General features: G+C 43.5%; 1 protein-coding gene across 1 annotated transcript in view; it reads left to right on the top strand.

The window, feature by feature from the left end:
• The window catches only part of PDE1B (phosphodiesterase 1B), a 1,091,117-nt gene that overhangs the window by 613,003 nt on the left and 454,862 nt on the right, over nt 1-23,252 (top strand). Inside the window, exon 6 of the mRNA XM_078688664.1 lies at nt 5,400-5,540. Coding sequence (XP_078544790.1) covers nt 5,400-5,540 — 141 coding nt within the window. The remainder of the gene's footprint in view (nt 1-5,399; nt 5,541-23,252) is intronic.

Below are 23,252 nucleotides of genomic sequence, written 5' to 3'. Positions count from 1 at the left end.
CTTTTTTGATGTTTACAGCACTTTGCTTTAACCTTTTTTAACTTCTTCCAGGCTAATTTTGTTTCCTTTTACCCTCGCATGACAGGTATTCAAATGATACCCATGTCTTTGTGTTTCCCCTCAGAGATATGATAGCCATACTGTGGAGTCTTTTGGGGGGAAAATTGAAAAAAAGTGCTGGGCAAGTAAGCGTATGCTTTGGTCCCAAAAATGGCATCAACTAAAGTTTTGTAGTGCTAAGATCATCATCTTCCAAACTTTCAGGAACCATCAGAGTTGTAAACACATGTTTTACCCACAGGCTTTCCAATTTTCTAAGTGGTAGTCCATTTTCCAATTTTATCTGGTTTCAACCTACTTGCAGTTGTGATGGAAACAGGTATGAAACCAAGGGCTGAACCCAGAACGTTATACAGTTTAAATAAGTAGACAAATTCCACAGTCTACATTGGGTCATTATTCTTTGCTTTCTAAAAGAAACAAATTATTGAAATAGAAAAAATATGGATCTAAGAAGAAAAGAATATCAATTGAGGACAAACGTTTATGTGTAAACCATTGCCCTAATGGCAGAGTTATAAAATTAATATATAAAAGTAATATAGCTACATCTGGCAGCCCTTTTCTGGCATCAGAAATATAAAATATTTGTTGATCGTCAGAAAGCACGCAATATCCATGGCTAACAACATACTTTTAATTCTCTACTGACCATCAATAATTCATATGCTAAAATCGATTTAATGAAAAATTAGCATTTGTATGTATTTTCGAAATGTGCCCAAGATATTGAGTTTAAGTGGATATTTGAACATCTAACAGGCTATGAGAGACAAGACTTCAATTTAGTATAGAACAAGGGATATGTAGCAGGTTGGCAAAAAATACAGGAACTCAAGTATTACTAGCGTCTTTGTAAGGCTCAGTCTAGCAATCACTGATATTAGTGTTCTGAGTCCATTGGTCAACTTTACCTTGGGACATGGATAATGTTCTTTATGCAGCTTAATCCCTATTTATTGTACCCACTCTAAAACTATAAGAATTGTGTGCCCCACACCACCAATGGATCTGGCCCAACTAAAGTAAAAACTGTATTGTCTTCTTCTTCACTAGGAGCCACACCTCTTCATCAAAATGGTATGCTGTTTCCAGGGCACCATGTAGATGTGCCCTGGGTTAGTTCAGATAGTAATAGCTCCTTCAAACTCAGCGATATCAAATACTCCACCTATTAAGCCACAATATGATTCCTAATAACCCTTGCTTGTACATCATGGTTAGTTTGCTGTTGCATATGTAGAGAGCACTGGTGACAGGGGGCAGCTGTGATGAGTCTCACGTTGTAATCATTTGAATTGTAGGGACCTGATACTGTTGACCTTGGCCCGTGCTAAAATACTTTAATATAAAATCTGGATCCACTTTATTAGATTCGGCCAAATCCAAAGAATGAAGCAATCACCTGATCAATAGATATGATATCTATTCAAGTGTTTATTTCAGATTCAGTAGAGGATACCCAAAGCCCACCCAGCCACATTACATTTAAGAACCTCGAATAATCAGTGCGGTGGAATGACCTGCAATAAACGCACCCTAGTTGGAATGTATGATCTTGGGTAGGATAGTTGAGAGACAATTGCCATTACCATTAGTGTCAATCTTTAATAGAGAGAGTGGACAATAGGATTGGAATGCCCTGGGATCCTTACCCAGTTTGGTTAGGAAATTAGGTATGCTTTACAAAGTATAAATGGTAAGGAGCTCCTTTCAAATGAGTCCACACATACTTTTAGCAGCTGGAGAGTGAGCTCCTCTGCAGATGCTTTCAAAAATTAATCCCTTAACTCATCAATGCTAGTTATGTTATTTAATAACAATAACAACACCTGATACTGCTGATGGAGCCTGAAGTGTCTTTCTCTGGCAGTGACACAAAGGTCAATTGTTGTAGGTATACAACAACTTCAGTCACATATTTAGGTGTACCTGAGTTTAAAGCATAATAATAATGGGGCCAATTATGACAGATTGTGCTATTATCCTGAACCCGTGGACACTCTACGAATAGCAACAGTTCAAGTGTCGAACCATTGATTCATTGCAAGAAGCCCAAATGCATATCCCTGGCAGATTTCCGCACTTGTATTAGTTGGGAGATTAATGTTATTTCTCTTTCTGCAGCTACATTAAATAGTTAATTTGAGCCCTAACCTCCTATAAATGGCCCTAATCATTGAAGACATAGTGAGTCCTGGATCTGCATGGTGCTTTGAATCCTATATAAATGTGCCCTAAGCTTTGTAATGATCTATTTGTCTGGCCAAATGCATATCCCATGCATTCAAAGACATCTTGCAGCCCTCTTAGATGTCATCTTGTCCAGGGCCCATAGTTTTATTTAGTTCCAAACATTGGTTGGTGTTCAGTGCTAGCATGGTGTCTAATGGAAGATCCCAGAGTGTCATACTTTCCCTTGCAAGATGAAAAGTTTAAGTAGGCACTACAATCAGGTGTGGCTGATAAGATAATCTACAACAGAATATTTTGCGGCCAATTTCCTGGCAGATCATGTCTTTGTTAGGAGGAAGACATTCGTTTAGGATGAGGGGTCAAGCACAGAGGAGCAACTTGGGAATTGGAGCTTTCTGGAATCACATGACTATCATATTATGTGTAGATCTTAGAACTATATAAAGTAATCTGTACAATAGTTATTTTAGGAAGGGGACAGGGTACAAAGGTCAACCAAGCTAAATTACAATTCAAGATTAAATTGAAAACCTTGCTGGTAATGATCCTTTGGGACATGTTAGATCAGTACAGATATAAATGCTTCTTGGCAAATTGCTGGGGAGTCACAGTTTGTTCCAACAAGACTACAAACTGTAAGTGGTATAAAGTCTCACAGGCATACACCCAAAAAATAATAACTGTCTGCTTCCCAGATGCATTACTTTAGAGAGCGTAATACAGCTTGACGATTACCATTACCATTATCACCCCCGTAGAGGATAAAAAAACCTTTGATGAGCACCCGTCGCTGCAGCAACTGAAGCAAAGTACTAGCAACCAACAGGGGACTTTTCTGCAAATGTACATGTGTAATACATTATATGCAGATATCTTGTAAACATTTCCTTTGTTTGACTCTATTATTTAGTTCTCAAACACTTCAAGAGAAGACATTTTAGAGGTTACTCGCAGCACTACTGCAGAATCCGCTATTCAGATGTGAATGCGCTACATGACTCCCCACCACGTCATTGTGGCCACCATCCAAATGAGCCCTTACACAGCCATCTCATGGTAACAGCCAATGGTGAGCCCCGTCCTAAAGCTCCACCCCCCCAACTGAGTAATCATAGCATGACTTACGCTCTGACTCTAAGCATGCCACTCATTTCTGATCTCTGTGCACTGCAAGCCCATGCTTTGTCGGGGATTCAGATTGTGAGCTTTACCTTTAGTAATGCAACACTCCTACTTTCACCTGGTGAATTTCAGAAGTTCCAATCTGTGGAAATGTACAGGTTGAATACCTGTACATTTCCACGGATTGGACCTTCTGAAATTGTGGTAAATTTCTGTTGTAAATTTCAGACTTAGGGGCATATTACCAAGGGGGGCGATAGGCAATTATCACAGATTTAGCGGCCGTTTTCGGCCGCTAAGCAGCGATAGTTCTATCGCCCTATTAGCAAGCTGTCGCGAACTGATGTTAGCGACAGCTTTTAGGCAATAGCGAGCGGTTTGGGGCCCGCTTTGCATGTCAGCGATGTTTATGGCTAATGACATGCAAAGTGGGCGTACCCAACCCGTTAGCGACTGAAAGCAGTCGATAACGTCGCTATCGCCTATTAACAAGGCAGGCGTAGCGTTGGAAATATTCACGGTAAGAACGAATATCTCCAAAAACTAACACCTGCTCAGACCAGTTCTTAGCCATGTTATCCAATGGGAGGTGGATAACATGGCTAAGAGTATTTTGCTGCTAATGCGTGAATATCGCTGTATTCTCAGCGATATTCACGCATTTCGCCGATATCGCTGGATATTTTAGCACAATGGAGAAAAACGTTGCTAATAGCATGTTTTCTCCGCTAACATATCCAGCAATAGACAGCGATAAAAAAAATGCGCTAAGCGTGTTTAGCGATAAATATCGCTATTCCTTGGTAATATGCCCCTTAATTCCTTATTTTCATGGGTAAAAACTGAATTAGAGGTATTTTCTGCCTCCAATACTGCACCCCATAATGCCACTATTTACCAAGAGAATTAAGTACCTCAAACTCACCCTTCCTTCTTGTATCTGGGACCTTAGTGTAAAGCGCAGGAGTGCACCGGGTGCCAGAAAGGTTTTTGCAAGCACTCCCTTGGGCCCATCAAAGACCCTAGTAGCCATCGTAGACCTACCCCACTCAGAGAACAAAACAAAAGGCTCTGTGGGATCAAAACGTCATGTGTGCTGTTGTAAGCAGCCAATTAGGAGTATGCTCCAGTGTGTGGGGCAGCCAATCTCTACGGCACATAAAATCATTCTTGGGTTGGCGTAGGCAGACGTCGGCCTTTATCAGGGTAGCGCTGTGTCCATCAGAGAGTGGTAGCATTCATAATTCTTTAGGTGTCTTTAGGCTGCCGTGCGTGCAGCCCACTTTCTTCCACCGCTATGACGCAATAGACCTACACAATGAGCTACTATGTGCCAACACAGCAGACAGTTAAGTCTAAGTGACGTACCACACCCGCAATGCACATTGCTTGCTATATTTATCTCTTTTGGCTATTTCAGTGAACCCTTCAATGCACTCTGCATCCTACTCCTATCCAGTCTGTGTTCATCATTTTATTTTTTTAATTTCTAGGCAGGTGCTCTGTTTTACCATTTCTCAATCCACAGCACTGAAACAGAATAGAAGTGGTGTTTTGGGCTATCTTAATGTAATGAATGCCATGATAAATACACAAGGCATATATGATTTTGTGATCACTGATGTCAAACCATAATATTCATTGTCATGACCCATACCTTTACAATTCTGGACCAAATCTCTATATCACTACCTCTTTGAAATGTTCATACTACTTTGACTATGCTCGTTTGGTGTAGAGGTGTTATGTCTAATAATCTCTGGAGAAGACAAGCCATAGAATTATAGTCATGCTCACTTATGTTTCTGTGTGCCAAACATTGCTTCCCTTCATTGGTTTCTCCTCAGCTGTCTTTGCCTCTCTCTTTTTCATTTTCATTTCCTCCAGTGGTCGCTGTATCATTGGATCTATTTCTCTTATCCGTGTTTTCCTGCTGAGTGAGTCTCTTCCTTTTTGACTCCCCTGCTTCTTTTAGATTATTTTCCTGCCACACATGTTGACCTCTCTCCATGTCTTCACAGATCCCTGCTGCATACCTCTTGAGCTTGCTGGACCTGTTGGAAGGCGGGTATGGTAAATACAAGAATCCTTACCACAACCAGATTCATGCGGCAGACGTCACCCAGACAGTGCACTGCTTCCTCCTCCGAACAGGGATGGTGGTGCGTATTATCTTGTAATGCTCTGAAATCAGAAGGTTGCTAGCTTAATTCATCCTTCCTAGTGGATGTGCACAATGATGAAAAACTCTCTTTATTTCAGACAAAAAAAAATTTCCTCTTCTTACTCTTTTACAATGTTCTACTGAATGTAACAGGTTTATGAATTTCCAAACTAATACACTCTGAAAAAGGGATTGTGTAGGTCATATTTGAATCTGGAACATATTGCTGCAAGTAAATATCGTGGTGTGCCTCAGTGCACTGTTATCCCAGGGAAGTCCTCATGGTCACAGGTAGGTTGTTTCTTTTTCCCGAGATCAATAAGATGAGTGCCATTGAGTTGAGTAACAATAAACATCCGTTATTGAAGCTCCAAGAAACCTTTCTGGGGGAATGTTCACCTTGCAAATACGCTTTACCAATACAGGGTATGTTAGCTACAGAACAAAGGGGCATATTACCAAAAAGTGCGTTAGTAAACACACAACGCACATCCCCATATCGCCGGCTATCGCCGGATTTCATCGCCTTTTTAGCGCGCAATTATCAATGCGCATCACGTAGGCGATTTGAAATCCGGCGATATGGCACATTAGCGCATGAAAACAAACGTTGTTTTCACGCGCTAATGTGTTCCTTGATAATATGGGGGGGTGGATTCAGCTTTATGATCCACTCCCCCATGTTATCAATGCCCTAACACCTGGTCAGAGCAGGCGTTGGGAGACCTCCCAACGCCTGCCTAGGTAATAGGGTGTTCCCACCTCCAACCACATTTTACATGTGGTTGGACGTGGGAACGCCCACTTTGCATGTCATTAGCGATGTTTATCGCCGACATGCAAAGTGGGCTTGCGCCAGGCTTTAAAATGCCCTTGTTAATAGGGCTCTAGCAATATCGCCGCTTTCTCGGCACAATTCACCGAAAAAAGCGGCGATACTTGCCCTTAGTAATATGCCCCAAAGTTCTTTAAACAGTGTAGAAAGGAGTGAACGTTTATAGGTAGGTGGGAACTAACAAATAACTTCAAATCTGAATCGCTTTTCAAAGAGAGGTTGAATCCTGATTTACCGCAGGGGAGACTCGGCCCATACGAAGAAGAAACGCAGGGGCATGTGATAAGGTGATGGATCTCTGGTGGACACTAGTGTGTGAAATTTTGCAGGTAGAATTGGACTCGGACATCTGCCTGCTTGAACTGTGGAGGGGCTACCTGGCCCTGCTGTTTTCTTGTCTGTAGTTTCCAGGTGCAGGTCAAGGTCTCTACAGGCCACACATCACAGCCTCAAGAACCTGAACAATATGCAGACTCTCCATCCAGCTCCTGTCTCACCCGCCACAGCGTCCATGTAGACTCTCGGGGCCTCATTTATGAAAAGTGACGCATCGCTGCGTGAAAACAGCGATGCGTCACTTTTCACTGCGCCCTCCTTGCACCACCAATGATGCGTCATATTGACAGTATGACGCATCATTGTGCAAGGAGTTACAGATACGTCAGTATTTCTGACGTATCTGTATGGCGCAAAAGTGGCGCATTGCTGGAGTGTGTCACAAAAGTGACGCAACTCCAGCAATGTATCCTTTCACATGGGGAAAGCACCATGTGAAAGGACGCAACTCCAGCAATGTATCCTTTCACATGGGGAAAGCACCATGTGAAAGGGCCTGCGTCAGTCTTTTGATGCATTTGTGTCCTAGAAGTGGCGCAGTGAAATCACATAGATTTTACTGCGTCACTTCTACGACCCTTTCTTCCGTCAATACGCCCCCTTGCATATATTATACCTGGCACAGGTATAATGTGGCGCAGGGGTTTACAAAGTGACGCATCTACCTAGATGCATCACTTTGTAAATATGGCACAACAAGGTGCATTTTTTACGCCACTGGTGCGTCACAAAAAGTGACGCACCAGCGTCGTAAAAGTGACGCATAGCCTCATAAATGAGGCCCCCGGGATTTTGGATGGCCCCTCTGCTTCTGTGGATAGCGAAAACAAAGGACGGACACACGTCACTAAAGTGAGGGTTCCCTTTGTTTACCAGCTTCTAGGTGAATGACAGAAAAGCATGCTGTTGCCTTGCAGTGCTCAAAGCAATACAGTGGGAAGTAGCATTGAGGGAAGCGATCAGTTACCTGTTTGGTTGAAGAGCCCCCCCAGCCCCCCGGGTTACATCACAACTAAGAGTCCTCATAGTGGAACTATTGGTACATATACCCATCAATGATAAAACATTCCCATCTCCAGTAATTCCATGGGATTCTAGCCTCGCTGGGGCAATTGGCACTATTTGTAGGGAGAATGGCCGGAGGCCATATCAAGGGGTACAACCAGCGATGTTCTGGCTCCCCAAGTTCCACGCTGGTCCTCAGCCGATAATTAATCAGACTCCAAAAGACCTTTTATTCTAGGAACTGGATTATTTTTTCACTGCCTGATGTCTCAACAGATTGGGAGGAGAGAGAATCAGGCTTTGAATTGGAGGGGCACAGGACTGATTTGAATGTTGTCAAAAAAGCAGCCATCTCAATGAGGGAAGCTATGGATAAGGTTACAAATCAATTTCCTGTGTGGTGTAAAGAAGATGATGATGAAGGGAATGCTGCATTGGATTACTCGACTGACGAGCTCATGCCTTCCCCAATTCTAACATTCCTAACACCTCCGGCATGAAACAGTAACAGCCGGAGGATCCCTGCTGAGAGGCTAAGTAGGCTGTTGGAGGACCTTCCCATGAAAACATTCTGGCTGCTATATATGATTTACTCACTACTCATCACAAATAGTATAGGAAAGTCAATGGGGGTCATTAGGATGTTGGGCAGATCGCCACCGCCCGCATAGCGGTGGCGATTTGCCCAACATCCTTCCCCACCCGCCACCCATTTACCCCCGCCACATTAGTATGGCGGGGTGTACCGCGGCGGACGGGAAGACCATCTGCCTTTTTTCCGCCTGGTCGACAAGTCGACTGAGCGGAAAATGGTTTATTATGGTGGCGTTGTCTGCTAGACAACGCCAGCCATATTAGTATGGGGGCAGAAACATGCATTTCGGTGGCGGCATTGCCTGCCACCGAAAGGCATGTAGAGGGCTCTTACTGGGGCCGGTTGCGGGCCCCCAGGGAATCTGGGGGGTGAGGGGTGCACATGGGGCATACCTATGGTACCCACCTGCATTTTCATGGACATGGTGGCAGGCACCTCGCAGTACCTGTCACCTTGTGCATGACAATGCATGCAGTGCATTCCCAGCATTGGAGCGGGCAGTGCTGTGAGCACCGCCCGCCACAATGCTGGGAATGGAGGATGCCACCGCCACGGTGGCGGTGGCATCCTAATCATCGGGGCGGGACCACAGGTTGTCGGTCCCAGCACTGCCGTCCGCCCGCCATCCTAATGGCCCCCTATGTGTCTCTAAAGGTACTTAATTTAAAAATCAACACAGCTTTCGAAAGGTGTGCAAACAAGTGGACTCAATGGTTAAAAGATTTGTGGAAATATAACAACGGACAAGTGGGCTCAGGAGGTATCTTGCTCACTGAGGAAGCAAATCTCAGAAGAAGAGCAAACACCTTCCAATAGGTGTGTGGTTATGGGTCAGAGAAAAAAAGAAAGATTTGCTAGCTGGCTTCAAATCTGTATTTATGTAGCAGTAAGTGATGCCAGATAAAATAAGAGGGATGGAGTCCACATTCTAACTTGGACTATTAAATGGCTTAAAACTGCAGGTTAAAATATAAACTGTGCGTGAGGAGATTTTCTAATCTGGGGTGGAATTGTTTAGGCAGAAAAATCCTAATACTTGGGTTTTCAGGTCATGACTGCCACGACGCAAGAGGCCCTCATCAGGGGAGATGCAATTTTTGGCGGAGGGCACTATTGATATGGCCATTATTCGAAAGCTTAATCAAAGGTTGGTGGGCCATCACCAGGATCTGCTAGTCTGCGAAATTTCTACTTTATGTTCAGTTTATGGTCTGAACACATATGACCCTGTTATGTTCTCCTAGTAAATTCCGGAACTTGAAAAAATTGGGGGGCTTAGTCTTCTTATGTGTGAATATTAATTTATATATAACAATAGATATCAGTAGGTCAATTGACCTACTGATATCTATTGTTATATATATGATATTGGGGATGATATTATTGTACGGTCATTAAATATTCCCCCCTTGACCCTCCTCATTGTTATTTGAATATTATTTACCCTTAGTTCCCACTTATGATGCATCCAGTAAAAGTAATGGAAATAAACTGCATCATCTTTGGGCTGCAGACTTACATATTATGGAATCTGTGGGCTAGTGAATGCCTGGACTTCATCAGTCCATCGTGCCACCTATTAGCCTCCCGCAAGCACGATTCTAAGATTAGGATAGTTTTGGTTGCTCTAGATCTAGTGTCATGTGCTACAGCATAAGTATATCTTAAGGTTGTTTTAGATCATAATCCATGTTGATTGCATTGTTTATTGCATGTATCTGAAGCCCTCTTGCCGCAGTATCCTCTTCCTTGGCAACCATATTTGACAGAACGATTCTTTTTGATTAATAATACTGTGACTATGGGCCATATGTATCAAGCAAATTTGCATTCGCAAAGGCCGAAATCCGCAGAATTTCGGCCTTTGCGAACGCGAATTTGCTAAATGGTATGTATTAAGCAAAATGTGGTTCAAAATAAGGAATCGCAAAATTTGTGATTCCTTATTTTGCGATTGCATTTAAGGAATTGCAAATTTTGCGATTCCTTAAATGCAATGTATCAAGGAAAAAAACATGCTAAAATGCCATTAAGGAATCGCAAATTACCACCAACTTCTAGTTGGTGGTAAGTTGCGAATTCTTTTAAAAAAGCATTTTTAAAAAATCAAAAGGTGCCATGTGACGCTCATACATGCCCTTAGGGCATGTATGTGCGCCATATGCGCACACATGTCATTTTCAGGGGTGCAGCAGGGTGTTCTTCAGTCACCCCTGCACCCTTGAAAATATTCACAATTTGCGATTAGGTAATTGCGATTCGCAAATTTCCCCTTCATTCCTATGGGCCAGGAGGCCCATAGAAATGAATGGGAAAGTATTCCTTAATTGCAAATTCGCAATTTGCGAATTCGCAATTAAGGAATATCAGGAAATCGCAAAAAAAATGCATTTTTCTTGATACATACCATTTTGCGATTCTGAAATAGCGATTTCTTAAAAATCGCTATTACAGAATCGCAAAATGGTTCCTTGATACATATGGCCCTATATGCTTTAAGTTCTAGCAGATTTTTGCTTTTTTTTAGATAGTGAGGGATGCTTTATAGGAAACAATTTGTGGGGCTCCCATAAGTTACACCATACAAATGAAGGTGGGCGAATGAATGACTCCAGCACTCACTTACATTACAATTGAAGACATGTTTATTAGTGTGGGAAAGGCTCCCCGTTCTCCTGGTTGAAGCTCATAAACAGCTGCTAATAAGAATGAGAGAGGTGCTTAAAAAGAGAAAGGTGATTAAGGCAGCCAGACCGGAACACTCTCAATATCTTGAAGTAATTGTAAAGAGTGAACGTATGGGACACATTTTACCATTTAGATTATAAGAACAGGCCGGGATTACATTCACAGGGTAATCGAATATTAGAGCAGACAAGTCAAAGCTCCTGAGCAGGGCGGGTCCTAGGACTTTTGGGGCCCTGCCGAAAAAGAAGAAGTGAGGCCCCTCTAATTTGCATGTGACATCACAAAAAGTGACATCACAGGACTTCTAATCTTCCTTTGTATCGCCCAGGGACCTTATATGTACAAATTAGTCACATGGATAAAAAGATAAACACCCAAATGAAACAGGTATGTCTATTTTAAAGCTGTATTAAGTAGATTGTCACATTGAATGGAAAAGCTAGGCACAGGTCTCACAAAGATGAATTTCCTTACTCATTGTTAACTGATTGTTTCCAGTTTAGTGCACGATAAAAGGTCCAGAGCACTCCAAAATCGTATTTGAATGGCATCACTGACCACCTTGATAAACAATATTATCACCACTGGTGATTTCCCCAGTAGCTGGAAGAAAGCCTGCATTCGGCCTATCCTTAAGAAGGACTCGCTGGATCCTACTGAACTTAAGCACTACCGGCCAATATCCTGCCTACCCCTGCCAGCCAAGATTCTGGAAAAAGCCATAAACCAAGAAATGATGCAGTATGTTGACCACAATAAGCTCCTAGACCCCTCTCAGCATGTCTTTCGCTCCTCCCACTCAACAGAGTCTGCCTTGATCATGGCAACCGAAAACATTCGAAGGACAATGGACGAGGGTGGTAGAACGGCCCTCATTTTACTACCGTGAACCATTCGATTCTGTTAAACAGATTAAGAACTCTAGGCTTCGCCGGTACTGCTCTAACTCTTTTAACATCTTTTCTGGACTCCCGAATTCAACAAGTGCACTGGGAAGGTTTTCAATCGGACGAATTCTCCCTCCCAGGTGGGGGCCTCAGGGCTCGGCGCTGTCGCGTACTTTGTTTAACCTATACGTTACCTCTTTAGCTGCCTTATTTCAATCCCACGGCCTGCAATTAGTGTCGTACGCCGACAACACTCAAATTGTAGTGTCAGTATCCCAGTCTATTGAAGCCATTGCAGAGCGTTTTAAGAATTGTCTTCTCGATGTAAAAAATTGGATGAGCTGTAATTTTCTAAAATTAAATACGGACAGGACCGAGATAATCGAGTTCGGTCAGAAACCGTCCGTCTGGAGCAACCTCTGGTGGCCTCCGGAGGTGGGCTCCTGTCCGAGTCCTGCAGATAAGGTTAGGAATCTTGGCTTCCTGGTGGATAAAGATCTTTCCTGCAAAGCGCAGATTAACCAGGTAACTTCCACCTGCTTCTATACCATCAAGGTTCTTAGGAAAGTTCTGCCTTACATCCCCCCACGTTAAAAAAACCTGTAATGGGTGCCCTGGTAATGTCCCGAGTGGATTATTGCAACTCACTGTACTTGGGCACAGGAGAAAAACAACTGAACAAACTGCAGGCAATTCAAAATGCCGCAGCCATAGTTCTGCTGAACTTACCCCACCGCCACCCAATGTCCAAAGTCATCAAGGAACTTCACTGGCTCCCAGTGAGGTGCAGAATACAGTTTAAGGCCCTCTGTCTGGTCCACAAGTCCCTGTACGGTATGGGACCAGACGACTTTCCCAAACTCCTCCCTCGATATGTGCCATGGCGTATGCTGAGATCAGCCAATCATGATTTAATATGTCAGCCAAGAACAAGAAGAATGCGATGGGGTGGCAGGTCCTTTTCGTACCAAGCTTCCAGACTATGGAACTCTCTGCCCCCTGCACTGCGCTCACAAAAATCTAAATTATGTTTTAGAAAGACATTGAAAACCTGGCTTTTCTCTCCGCATTAAGATCTGCTCCCACCGCTCTCTTTGTCACTATAGCGCCAAGACGCCACGGCATTCAAGCGCTTTATAAGTACTTCAGTCAGTAAGTCATCACTATGGGAATAATTATGCAAACTGATATAGCGAAATAAAGTTGAGTTTGAATACATGTACCTTTTAATTTGTATTAGAAAGCTTTATAAATCACAGGTTAGAACTAAAAGGGCAGCAGAGTTCTGTAGAAACAAAGCAAAGCATGTAGTCACGAGCACCATGCATCCATGTGACGCTGCATCATGGAAGGGTTAAAGTTATCCCTGTACTGAAAAGGCTGTTTGAAATGTGAGTTTTTACAATTCCCAAACTTATACCTAATTTGATTTATTCCTTTCATTTGGGTATTGTGCTGCTGCATTCATGATAGCAAAAGGAAAACTCAAGTTCCAGAATGCAAGAAAATAACGGCAAAACTGTTTACATGTGATTTAAAGAAGCAACTTGAGGCATTCTCTGGTGGAAGTCTGTGCTAGTGGGAGTTACAGGTTTCACATAAATCCCTTGCACTGTGACAGGACAAAAGTTTGATGATGCCCTTATTCTGGAACCATTAGTGAAGCCAGTTGTGAGGCTAAGGCAGTGGACAGCCTTGTTGTGAGTGTGTTCACGCAAGTGTGTGTGTTTGATACACTAGTATAGTTATTTATTTTGGACACCTTGCCCATTGTTACACGCACAATATACACTTCAAGCACATCTCGTGGCACTATAAGGCGTTCCATAGAACCCCACACTTAAAAAAAAACATGCTATAATCTACAATTACTAGTGTAACATTCAAGTAGATGTTGGGTGGCATTCAAAATGTCATGCATATGATGTAGGTATGCCATAAGTAAACATAGGGCAAACACAGAAATGTCACACATAGGCACGGGATAGCCAGAAAATTATATTATAATACCCCCCACTTTGTACCAAGGCCTTTTTGGCACATAGCAAGCCAATGCAACCCTCCCTAGAACTAGAACTCTCTTGTCTCTTCCATCTAAGCATCCATACATTCATGCTTTCATCCTCCCATCCACCTACTGATATCCACCATTTACCATTTGCATTCTGTCATCTATTCATTCTTTCATCAACCATTCAGTCTTTCACCATTCTGTATGTCTGTCCATCCCCATGTTCCCATCGATATCCAAATCTAGCCCTCCAATAATTTCACTCATCCATCCCTCCATCCACCCTTTCACTCATCCATCCACCCATCTTTTTGATCATCAATCAATCTCACTGCTCATCCATTCAGCCACACTTTCGATCCATCCTTTCCCTCATGTATTCATTTATCTATCCACTCATCCGTCCATCCATTTACACTTTCACTCATCCAGCCATCCTGTCTTTCACCTCTCCACCCTCACTTTCACTCATCTGGTCATTCTTACACCCATCCTTTTACTCATCGTCCATGCTTTCACACATTTACCTATCCTTTCGCTCATCCTTCCATCCATCCTTTCACTCCATCATTCCACCCTTTCACTCCATCCATCCTTGCAGCCACCATTTTACTTATCCATTCATCCACTCATCTATTTTTTCACTCATTCGTCCACCTTTTCACTCCACCCACCCTTTCACTCCATCCGTCCATCATCCCTTTCACACTTCCATCCACCCACTGTTCCACCCATCCAATCAGCAGGGGGTTCACGTGTCATGCATGATGGATAGTGCCAGAATGTGAGGTGATTGTGACATGGCGCTGTGGTTCCTTTCTTCGCACTTTTATATAACACAAACTCAGCCCAAAGTCTTTGGAGTGCTTTACAATAGTACCAATCCCATTGCAAAAGGTCAGGGGGAGGTTTAATGATTTGTCCAGAACCTCAGGATTTTGAGCTAACGCCAGGACCTGTACCTGGTTCCCCACTACCACTAAACTAATCCATGTGCTGCGAAGCCCAGGTCAGGGAGTTTTATCCCCTGGGCTTCAAAGCACTGAGGCCAAGGAGAGGGGTGCCCCCAGCCCTGGGCCACACAGTACTGGTTAACAGCAGCACGGCCCACGGAAAGGGGCCCCTTACCTGGATCCTGCAGCCTGACGCAGCGCTTCAAGGCCCAGGGGACTGAACTGTGCTAAATCTTGCCCTGCCATATCAGTCTTTTCTGGGTGCTTCCTCTTTCCCCAACCCATCTATCCTCCCCTGATAATGTCCAAGTGGTCCTTGGAACAAAGGGGCCCTTTGCAAAGCAAAACAGAAAAGGCAGACAAGGCTTCAGGGCAGGTTGTTAAGTGAGGTGCTGCCGGGCTCCTAACACCCTGCTCCTGAGGTTGCGAGCCAACACATTTGTTGGCTTTACTTCTGCCCACTTCCCCACACACTGTTTTCCTTTCCTTACCCCTGCACCCACATAAATGCCACCATGCCCTTGGATAAGTGAGGTCAGGACACCTCCCTTGAAAAATACATTTGTGATGTGATTGGAAGGTGGGCTGACTGATATTGTGGTGGCATTTCACTCAGAAGCAGGGTTCCATGGTTTCAAATTGAGCAAAGGGCCCTGGGCAGCTGCCCACATTGCCATGCTTAGAGCCGGCTCTGCCCAGACTCTTCCCTTCTCTCACTGATTCAGCCTGTTGCATGTGCTGGTCCTCTTCTCCCAAGCTTCTTGCTCTTTGTTGCTGTTCTGCCCTCATTATCTGTCTGCCACCTCTCTGCTGTACTTTTATACTATCATCTCTCACACCCACCTCTTATCTTAGTTCTTTCCTTAGTTATATTCCCTTTATATACACTGCACCTCCATTCTCTGTACTTTTTTTAACCTCTTCCTTTATCCTAGGGCAGAGGTCTTCAAACTTTTTGATGCCGAGACCCCCCTGTCAAAAACTTTTAGACGTAAGGACCCCTTCCTGACAAAGATTTCTAGAACTTGGGCCTCCTCATCATTGCCAGCTATCGACAACCATAAACACCCCCAATTCCCACAGCAAATCATTTATACATTGGGGAAATAAATTAAACCGTGTTTAGTAAACTAAAGGACAGTGGTTGGGTGCGTGGTCCAAAGTGTGGCTACAAACAAAGGGCCCCATTTGTGAGGCACTGGTGTAGGGCAGCACCACAAGTCTTATTACTGCGCTGCCCTCAGCCAATGTGAAAGGGCAGGCATGCATCTTATGTATGAAATATGGTACATTCTTGTCCTTCTCCCCCTATGTTGGCAAACAAATTGCTGCCTAGCGTCAACATAGGCAGGAAGGTTTTTATGCAGGAAGGGGCACCTTCCTGCACAAAAACAATCCTGAGAGGAGATTGGGGTTTTCCTCTTTCTATGTGTGCTGCAGAATGCACTGTACATGGAAAGAGGAAAAAACAAGGAGAATTGAAAATGTTTCTCCTCGTTACGCCTGGTGTGGGGAGGCGTAAGGTTTAGGCACTGCCCCAGGTTTACATGGTTTTGTAAATCTGGGGCAGCATCATAATCCATGGGCATTGTGTGGGAACACCCACTGCAACGCCTATGGGATGCCTACTTCACATAGAGTAAGGAAATGCAGCAACATTGGCTTTTTTTCTTACGCCGTATCTATGAGGCCACGCAAAGCCATGCAGGGTGACTTTGCCTCACCTCATAGATATGATTGAGATGCTTGTGTCTGACGCTCCAGCGGCTCCAGCCTCGCATAAATCAGCCCCAAAATATGTTGTTAGTTTTTTAGGTCTTTCACCGTCAGGTAACTACATATAAAATAATGGGTAGCTTAAACGAAAAATAAATGTAAAAAATGAATACTATATAGTAGATTATAAAACCTCTATTATTTAATGCACTGCATAGGTCTGTAGTAACCAGAGAACCACAGAATTAGGGGCCAGATGTAGGTAGGCTATTACCGGTCGGTAACGGCCGAATTCGGCCGTTACTGATCGGTAATAGACTTTTCCTATGTAGGAGGCTTTTTTACCGATTCGGTAAATAACGAATCTGTATTTACCGATTCGGTATTTACCGAATCATCATTTACCGATTCGGTATTTACGGAATCGGTAAATGAGATGTAGGAAGCACTGTAAACAGTGCTTCTGGGCTTTAAGGATTTGTTATTTACCACCAACTATTAGTTGGTGATAAATAACGAATTCCTATGTAAATGCAAATATGTGCATTTACACCTGTGCCATGTGACAGACATACATGCCCTTAGGGCATGTATGTGTGCCACATGTGCACACAAGCACTAATCAGGGGTTCAGCAGGGTGCCAAAGTAATACCCTGCCACCCTTGACTTTTTCCCAATTTTACGGAATCGGTATTTACTGATTCGGTAATTGACATTCATTCCTATGGGCCTCCAGGCCCATAGGAATTAATGGCAAATACCGAATCGGTAATTACCGATTCGGTAAATACCGAATCTTAACGATTCGGTATTTTTTACCGATTGATTACCTACATTACATTTACCGATTCGAAAATACAGAATCGGTAAAATTCAGTATTTTCGAATCGGTAAATTAAAATTTCCTACATCTAGCCCTAAATTTGGTTGATGCAGTAGAACATAGTGACCTGTGTATTTTTAGTGCTATGAGGTCACAGCCTGTGACAGAAAGCACAGTGAATGTGTTAGTCAATATTTTATACTTGCATTACACGCATTATAAGACAGACTGTTACAAAACATGCTACGAGTTTTAGGATAAAACGGAGCTTCCAAAATGTAGCTTTGAGTAATATCAAACCATAAGTAATGCATAATTTTTTAACATAACTGTCCCTTCAACACCTCCTCAGGGGTACTAAGTGCTGTGTAAATAGAGTTATCATTAAAAGCACACACTTTACAGCCCAGTTGCTAACCACCACACAAAAAAACACATCTTTGCCATCACAATGCTTGAAGTGATTTGAGCAATTAAAGCCAGACCACTCCCAAGCATCCTTTACATTTGCACATATTTAAATGTCATTCAGCCAAGCAGGCACCCTGGCATGAAGGCTGATTTGAAGTATTGTTTTACCTGTCTGCTGAGCCTCTTGGTTTTACAGCATATGACACTCCATTAACTTCAGCTGGAGCATTTTAAGGACCGCGTTTAACCTCTGCCCAACAGGAAGAGCAGGTTTTGTATTCCTGGCAGAAGTTAGGCCTGGAAATGCACAACCCCCTTCCCAGGACTCCGGGGCACCCCTGGGGGTTGCGCTCCACAGATTGAAGACCTCTGTCCTAGGGGAACAAGGTTGCCACAAGCCAGTGTTCTACCCCTAATGCCCATATTTTTAACCCTAACCTGTATATACTTCAAACAACAGGTATAAATCGAAAGTACTTTTAAATATGTTATAGAGATACATTAAAAGTACCTGACTAATAGTTAAAGTAAAGAAAGGCAGAAACGCCATGTTACAATTGAATACATACTATTGTTTTAGAGTCCAATTTAGTCTAACGTCTATGCCTTTGCTGACTCCTAAAACAACAACAAATGGACAGTATTTTTGTCTTTGAAAGCATGCAACCCTAGGGGGAGCACTGTTCATTGTGATGGGTTTCTATCTTTTATGGTGAGCCCCGCAGGACACCCTCCTTTTCATTCATGTAGGGTCAGGGTTTACTTCACACAAAAGGTCACTTTACATACCCATCTAATTGCTGTTATGGAGATGCAGTGATTAGATTACTGAAGGCCTTTCGACCAATGACTGCAAGGCCCAGGGAAGGGGACCCCCTCCCTTAGTCCTCACAGCATTGCAGCACCATCATAACAGGGTCTCTTAAAAGGCACTGTGCGAGGCCCCTCTTGCAGGTTAACAGGCGCGGGGCCCTGGGCAGCTGCCCACACACTGCCCAAGTTTCTAGGATGCGTCCTTTGCAAATGTCTATGCCCTTTGTAGGCCAAACTTCTAAAAATTAAATTTGGACCAGCTTTGCTCCATAGGATACTAATCCTTTATGACGGAGTATCTGCCAAGCTGATCTGCATGGGAGGAGTCTCACAGAAATCAGTTCTAGCTAGACTGACTGGGAATGCAGGGGACATCCTCGCTGCTGTTTGTGTTACATCTTGAACTCTTCTTGTGTCATTCGCAGGGAGCTGCTGATTATCCTCCTGGGATGTTGGATGGGACAATTTGTAAAACAGCCACCTTCATGATGGCACTGCGGGGCAGATTTACAATAACTGGTGCATCCCTGCATATTAGCAGGGATGCACTGGTTATTTAGCGTGACTTTAAAAAACCCTTGTGCCACCATGTATGCGCCGCATTTACAATACGGTGCACCGTGGCACACGGATAGACTAGATGTGTGACGCATCTGATGACGTAAAGGTGACGCAGTGCTGGAGTCATGTGGCAAGCGCTACGCAACTCCAGCACTGCTCAATAGTGGCCTATACTTGCTGTGCTGCATCACTCCTTACGCCTGCTTCAAGCAGGCATAAGGTTTTGACGCAGCGGGGTCGCAAAAGTGACTCAGTGAAATCTTGTAGATTTCACTGCATCACTTTTATGAGGCTTCCTTGCGACAGAACACCCACCCTGCATACATTATACCCGACACAGGTATAATGTAGCACAGGGCTTTATAATGTAACATATATCCCTACTTGTGCCACGGTGTAAATATGTCTCAACGTGGTACATTGTTCACGACGCCACTGCATCACATAAGTGACACAACGGTGTCGTAAAGATGTCGCAAGGGGCTTGTAAATCTGCCCCTGCGAGTTTTAGTTCAAATCCTCACAAGGCTGTTGGTGCCATTGAGGTCGAGGCTAAGTAGCTTGGCAGAGTTTCAGGGTACCTGCTTAATCCATGGAAAAACAAAATGTATCAAATTCTTAGATGACAGGACAAGATGTCCACTTTGCCTCATTGACGAGGTATCATGTTTTTATCACTATATCAGATAGGAGAGATAGTGCAGCTAAAATGAAAGCCTCTTGCCTCAATTTTCATCAGTGGGGTCGAGTTCCCTTGAGAATTGTGGATCTGGGTAACATCATTAAAATGGCTTTTCTGTTGCATAGATTTTTATATCTATGTTGTGTACTTGTCTACAGGTTCCATTCGAGCAGCTCGAGTGGCGCTATAATTGAATAGTTTTTTAAGACAGTATTGCCAGCCGCGCCGGGCTCAGCCACCATTTGCATCAAGGTGGCTGCGCGGTACCATGGTTATGGTACTGTTATTGGGTATCGTTTAGTTTTAGGCTGTCTCAAGTGTATTTACCACTCCTTGGAACTGGTCTGATTTTTATAGGGACCACTAGGATTGTCCGAGATTCAGCGAGCCTCCAAGAAGATAACGTTTATGACCCTTGCAGTCTATGAATAGCTGTGCCAGTGTGGTAAAAATGTGAATTATTTTTTAATTATTCCATGATTTGCCAGGTATACATCATTGTACTTCTGGTTCATTTCGTGATGCTTTTGTTTGACAATGGTAAAAGTCTGCTTCAGTAGGGGGTGGGCCACGTTTTTGAAGATGGAGTGTTTTTGGCTTTTGATAGATGTGTTTCTGAGTATGCCAATCCACATTTGTGCTTCTTCAAGTACTTGCAAGTCTGAGAGTTTTTTCTGTTCTTGTCATTGAACGATATCAGCTTTGACACTTTGCAGCATATTTACAAGGAAATGAAGCAACGCTGCAGTGACGCAGATTTTGCAGCACCACGCCATTCCCAAAACACGGGGATGCTCCGTGTTTACAAGATTATGGTGCACCCCTGTGTTTTCTCTGTGCTGGCTCTAAAAATAGCTGCCCCGCTCCAACACAGACACACTTGCGCAATACTGCAAGGTTGCTTGTGTTGCAGGGATGATTGTTTATATGCAGGAAGGTGTCTCGTCCTGCACATAACCTTTCAATATTTGCAGTTTGCTACTTCAGAATGCAGCACACATAGAAGTAGCAAATCGACATTATTTAATGATTTTGTTTGAGCATGAAGGGACACCTTCCTGCACAAAAGCAATTATCAATGGCCTTTTGCTCTTTCTATGTGTGCTGCAGAATGCAGCTCACATAGAAAAGGCAAAAACGAGGAGAAATAGAAGCATTTCTCCATATTGCGCCAATCTCATGCCTGTTTTTGAAGGGAGATAGTTTTTGGCATTGCCTCAGATTTACAGATCCTTGTAAATCTGGGGGGGCATCAAAAAGCAATGGGTGTTGCAGTGGAATGCCCAAAGCAACACCCATTTCACGGCCCTTGCACTCAGGAAACTGCATGAAGGGGTGCTATTTTTACAAAGCGGCGTTAAGCCACAAAAAGTGTCTTAACGCCACATTGAAAATATGGACAGGGCATTGTGCCACCAGAACGTCGGTAAAAGTGACGTTCCTGTGTCGCAATCCCCTTGAAAATAATCCCTTAAAGTTTTAGCAGCCTGTCTCAGTGGAGCAAAATCAAACGGTTGTCTGTGCATTAGGACATCTAGATAACTTGTTGTACTGGGCAGACAGATGGCCGGCAAAGTAGAGAAAACTGATGGTAGAGGAGATTATTCGTGTATATTGTGCAGGGGCACTCTATTGCTAATACCGCTAGTTTAAAAGCTCACAAATGTAAGTCATTGCCGGATGTATATATTGTAATCTCTGAAAAGGAGTACAAAAAAAGATTACAGTCCCGTCAATTTCATCTTGATTATTTCAATTGTGATAGTCCTGACCAGTATCAGATTAAACGTTTCAATCAAATAAACCTCTAAACAATGTCTCTATGATGCTCCAAATTAATTGGAATTTATTCTATGGCTTCTGTGCCTTCAGTTGATCTATTTAGACGGCCAGTGCTACAGAATGGAGTGCTCAGGGTTCATCCGAGCAACAGCAATAGCAACTAAAAATAAATATGCACATTTATTGGATCTGGTCACATCATCCTAAAAATGATAGACTGCTTTGTTATGTTAGTTGTATTTTTAAAGAACACTATCACTCTTCAACGTTTTGTGGAATTCAAGAAGAGAGAAGGAGGCTCTGAAATGGATGGGGAGGCAAGTCTACGCTTTAGGAGAGGTAAAAGAGATGCTTGTCCTCTAGATCTGGTTCTGAGTATGTGTGGGATGACAGAGAGTAGGAGTCCTGCAGAGTGGTGGAGTTTGGGTGGTTGATTGTAGGAGATGCAAATGTTCAGGTAGGTGGGGCAAAAGCAGTGTAGTGCCTTGAATGTGTTGTGAGGAGGTTGAAATGAGCACATTTGTGTATTGGGAGTCAGCAGGTTCTGTAGGGGAGATTGAGGATGAATGTGGATGCTAAATTGTGGATGGTTTGAAGTCTGCTAGTGAGTTGCCAGGTGATCCAGACATAGAAGGTTTTCCAGTACTCCAATTTCCTGGTGACTAGAGCATGAGGGACAATTTTTCTAGGGTTGCTTGGAATCAATTTAAGATCTTGAGCAGGATGGAATGATAGTGTTGACTTTTGCAGTCATGTCCAGTTTTTCTGTCAATGATTATTCTGAGGTTCTTGGCGTGGGTGCTGGGTGTGGGTCCAAATTTAGCTGGCCACCAGTTGGAGTCCCACGTGAGTTGTTGTTCCCGAAAATCACTACTTCTATCTTGTCAGTGTTAAGCTTGAGACAGTTGTCTTTTATCCAGTTAGCGGCTTTCGTCATTCAAGCAGTGAATTTGTTTCTTGTGTTTGGGGTCTTGTACGAGAGAGAAAGAGTTACATATCTTTGGTGTAGGAGAGGTTGTTGATGTCGTGTGCACAGATAACATTGACCAGGGGGATCATGTATGCGTTGAACAGGGTGGGGCTAAGTGATCAAACTTGAGGCACTCTGCAGATGAGTTTGTGGGCTTCTGAGGAGTGCCAGGCTGACAGCGTGAGTTCTATCTGTTAAGTAGGAGCTGTTCCAGCGGAGAGCGTGGCCCTTGCATGCCAGTCTTGTGCAGTCATCTGATGAGGATGGGGTGTGAGACCGTGTCCAATGCTGCAGAGAAGTACAGTAGAATGAGTGCTGCAGTGTCTACTTTCTCAAGGATCATTCAGATGTCTTCCCGTGGATGTGATTAGTGCTGTTTGTGTTCTGTGATTGTGCCTGAATCCGACTTAATGACATTGAGGAGCTGGTGGTTACTGAAGTGGTCGGTCAGGCGTTGGTTAATTAATTTCTCAAAGACCTTTGCCAGGTATAGTAGGAGACAGATAAGAGATAGGTCTGGAGTTGTAAAGTGTCTCTGGTTCTCTGGATTGTTTTCAAGTGTCCAGGAATGTGGCCCAGTTGATGAAGGCATTGAGGATGGGTGTTAGTGCTTCACTGATCGCTATGAGTCCTTTGGTGAA

Source organism: Lissotriton helveticus, chromosome 1_1, assembly GCF_964261635.1.
Source record: "Lissotriton helveticus chromosome 1_1, aLisHel1.1, whole genome shotgun sequence".
NCBI classification, from domain to species: domain Eukaryota; kingdom Metazoa; phylum Chordata; class Amphibia; order Caudata; family Salamandridae; genus Lissotriton; species Lissotriton helveticus.
This window is presented reverse-complemented; position numbering and strand designations above follow the sequence as displayed.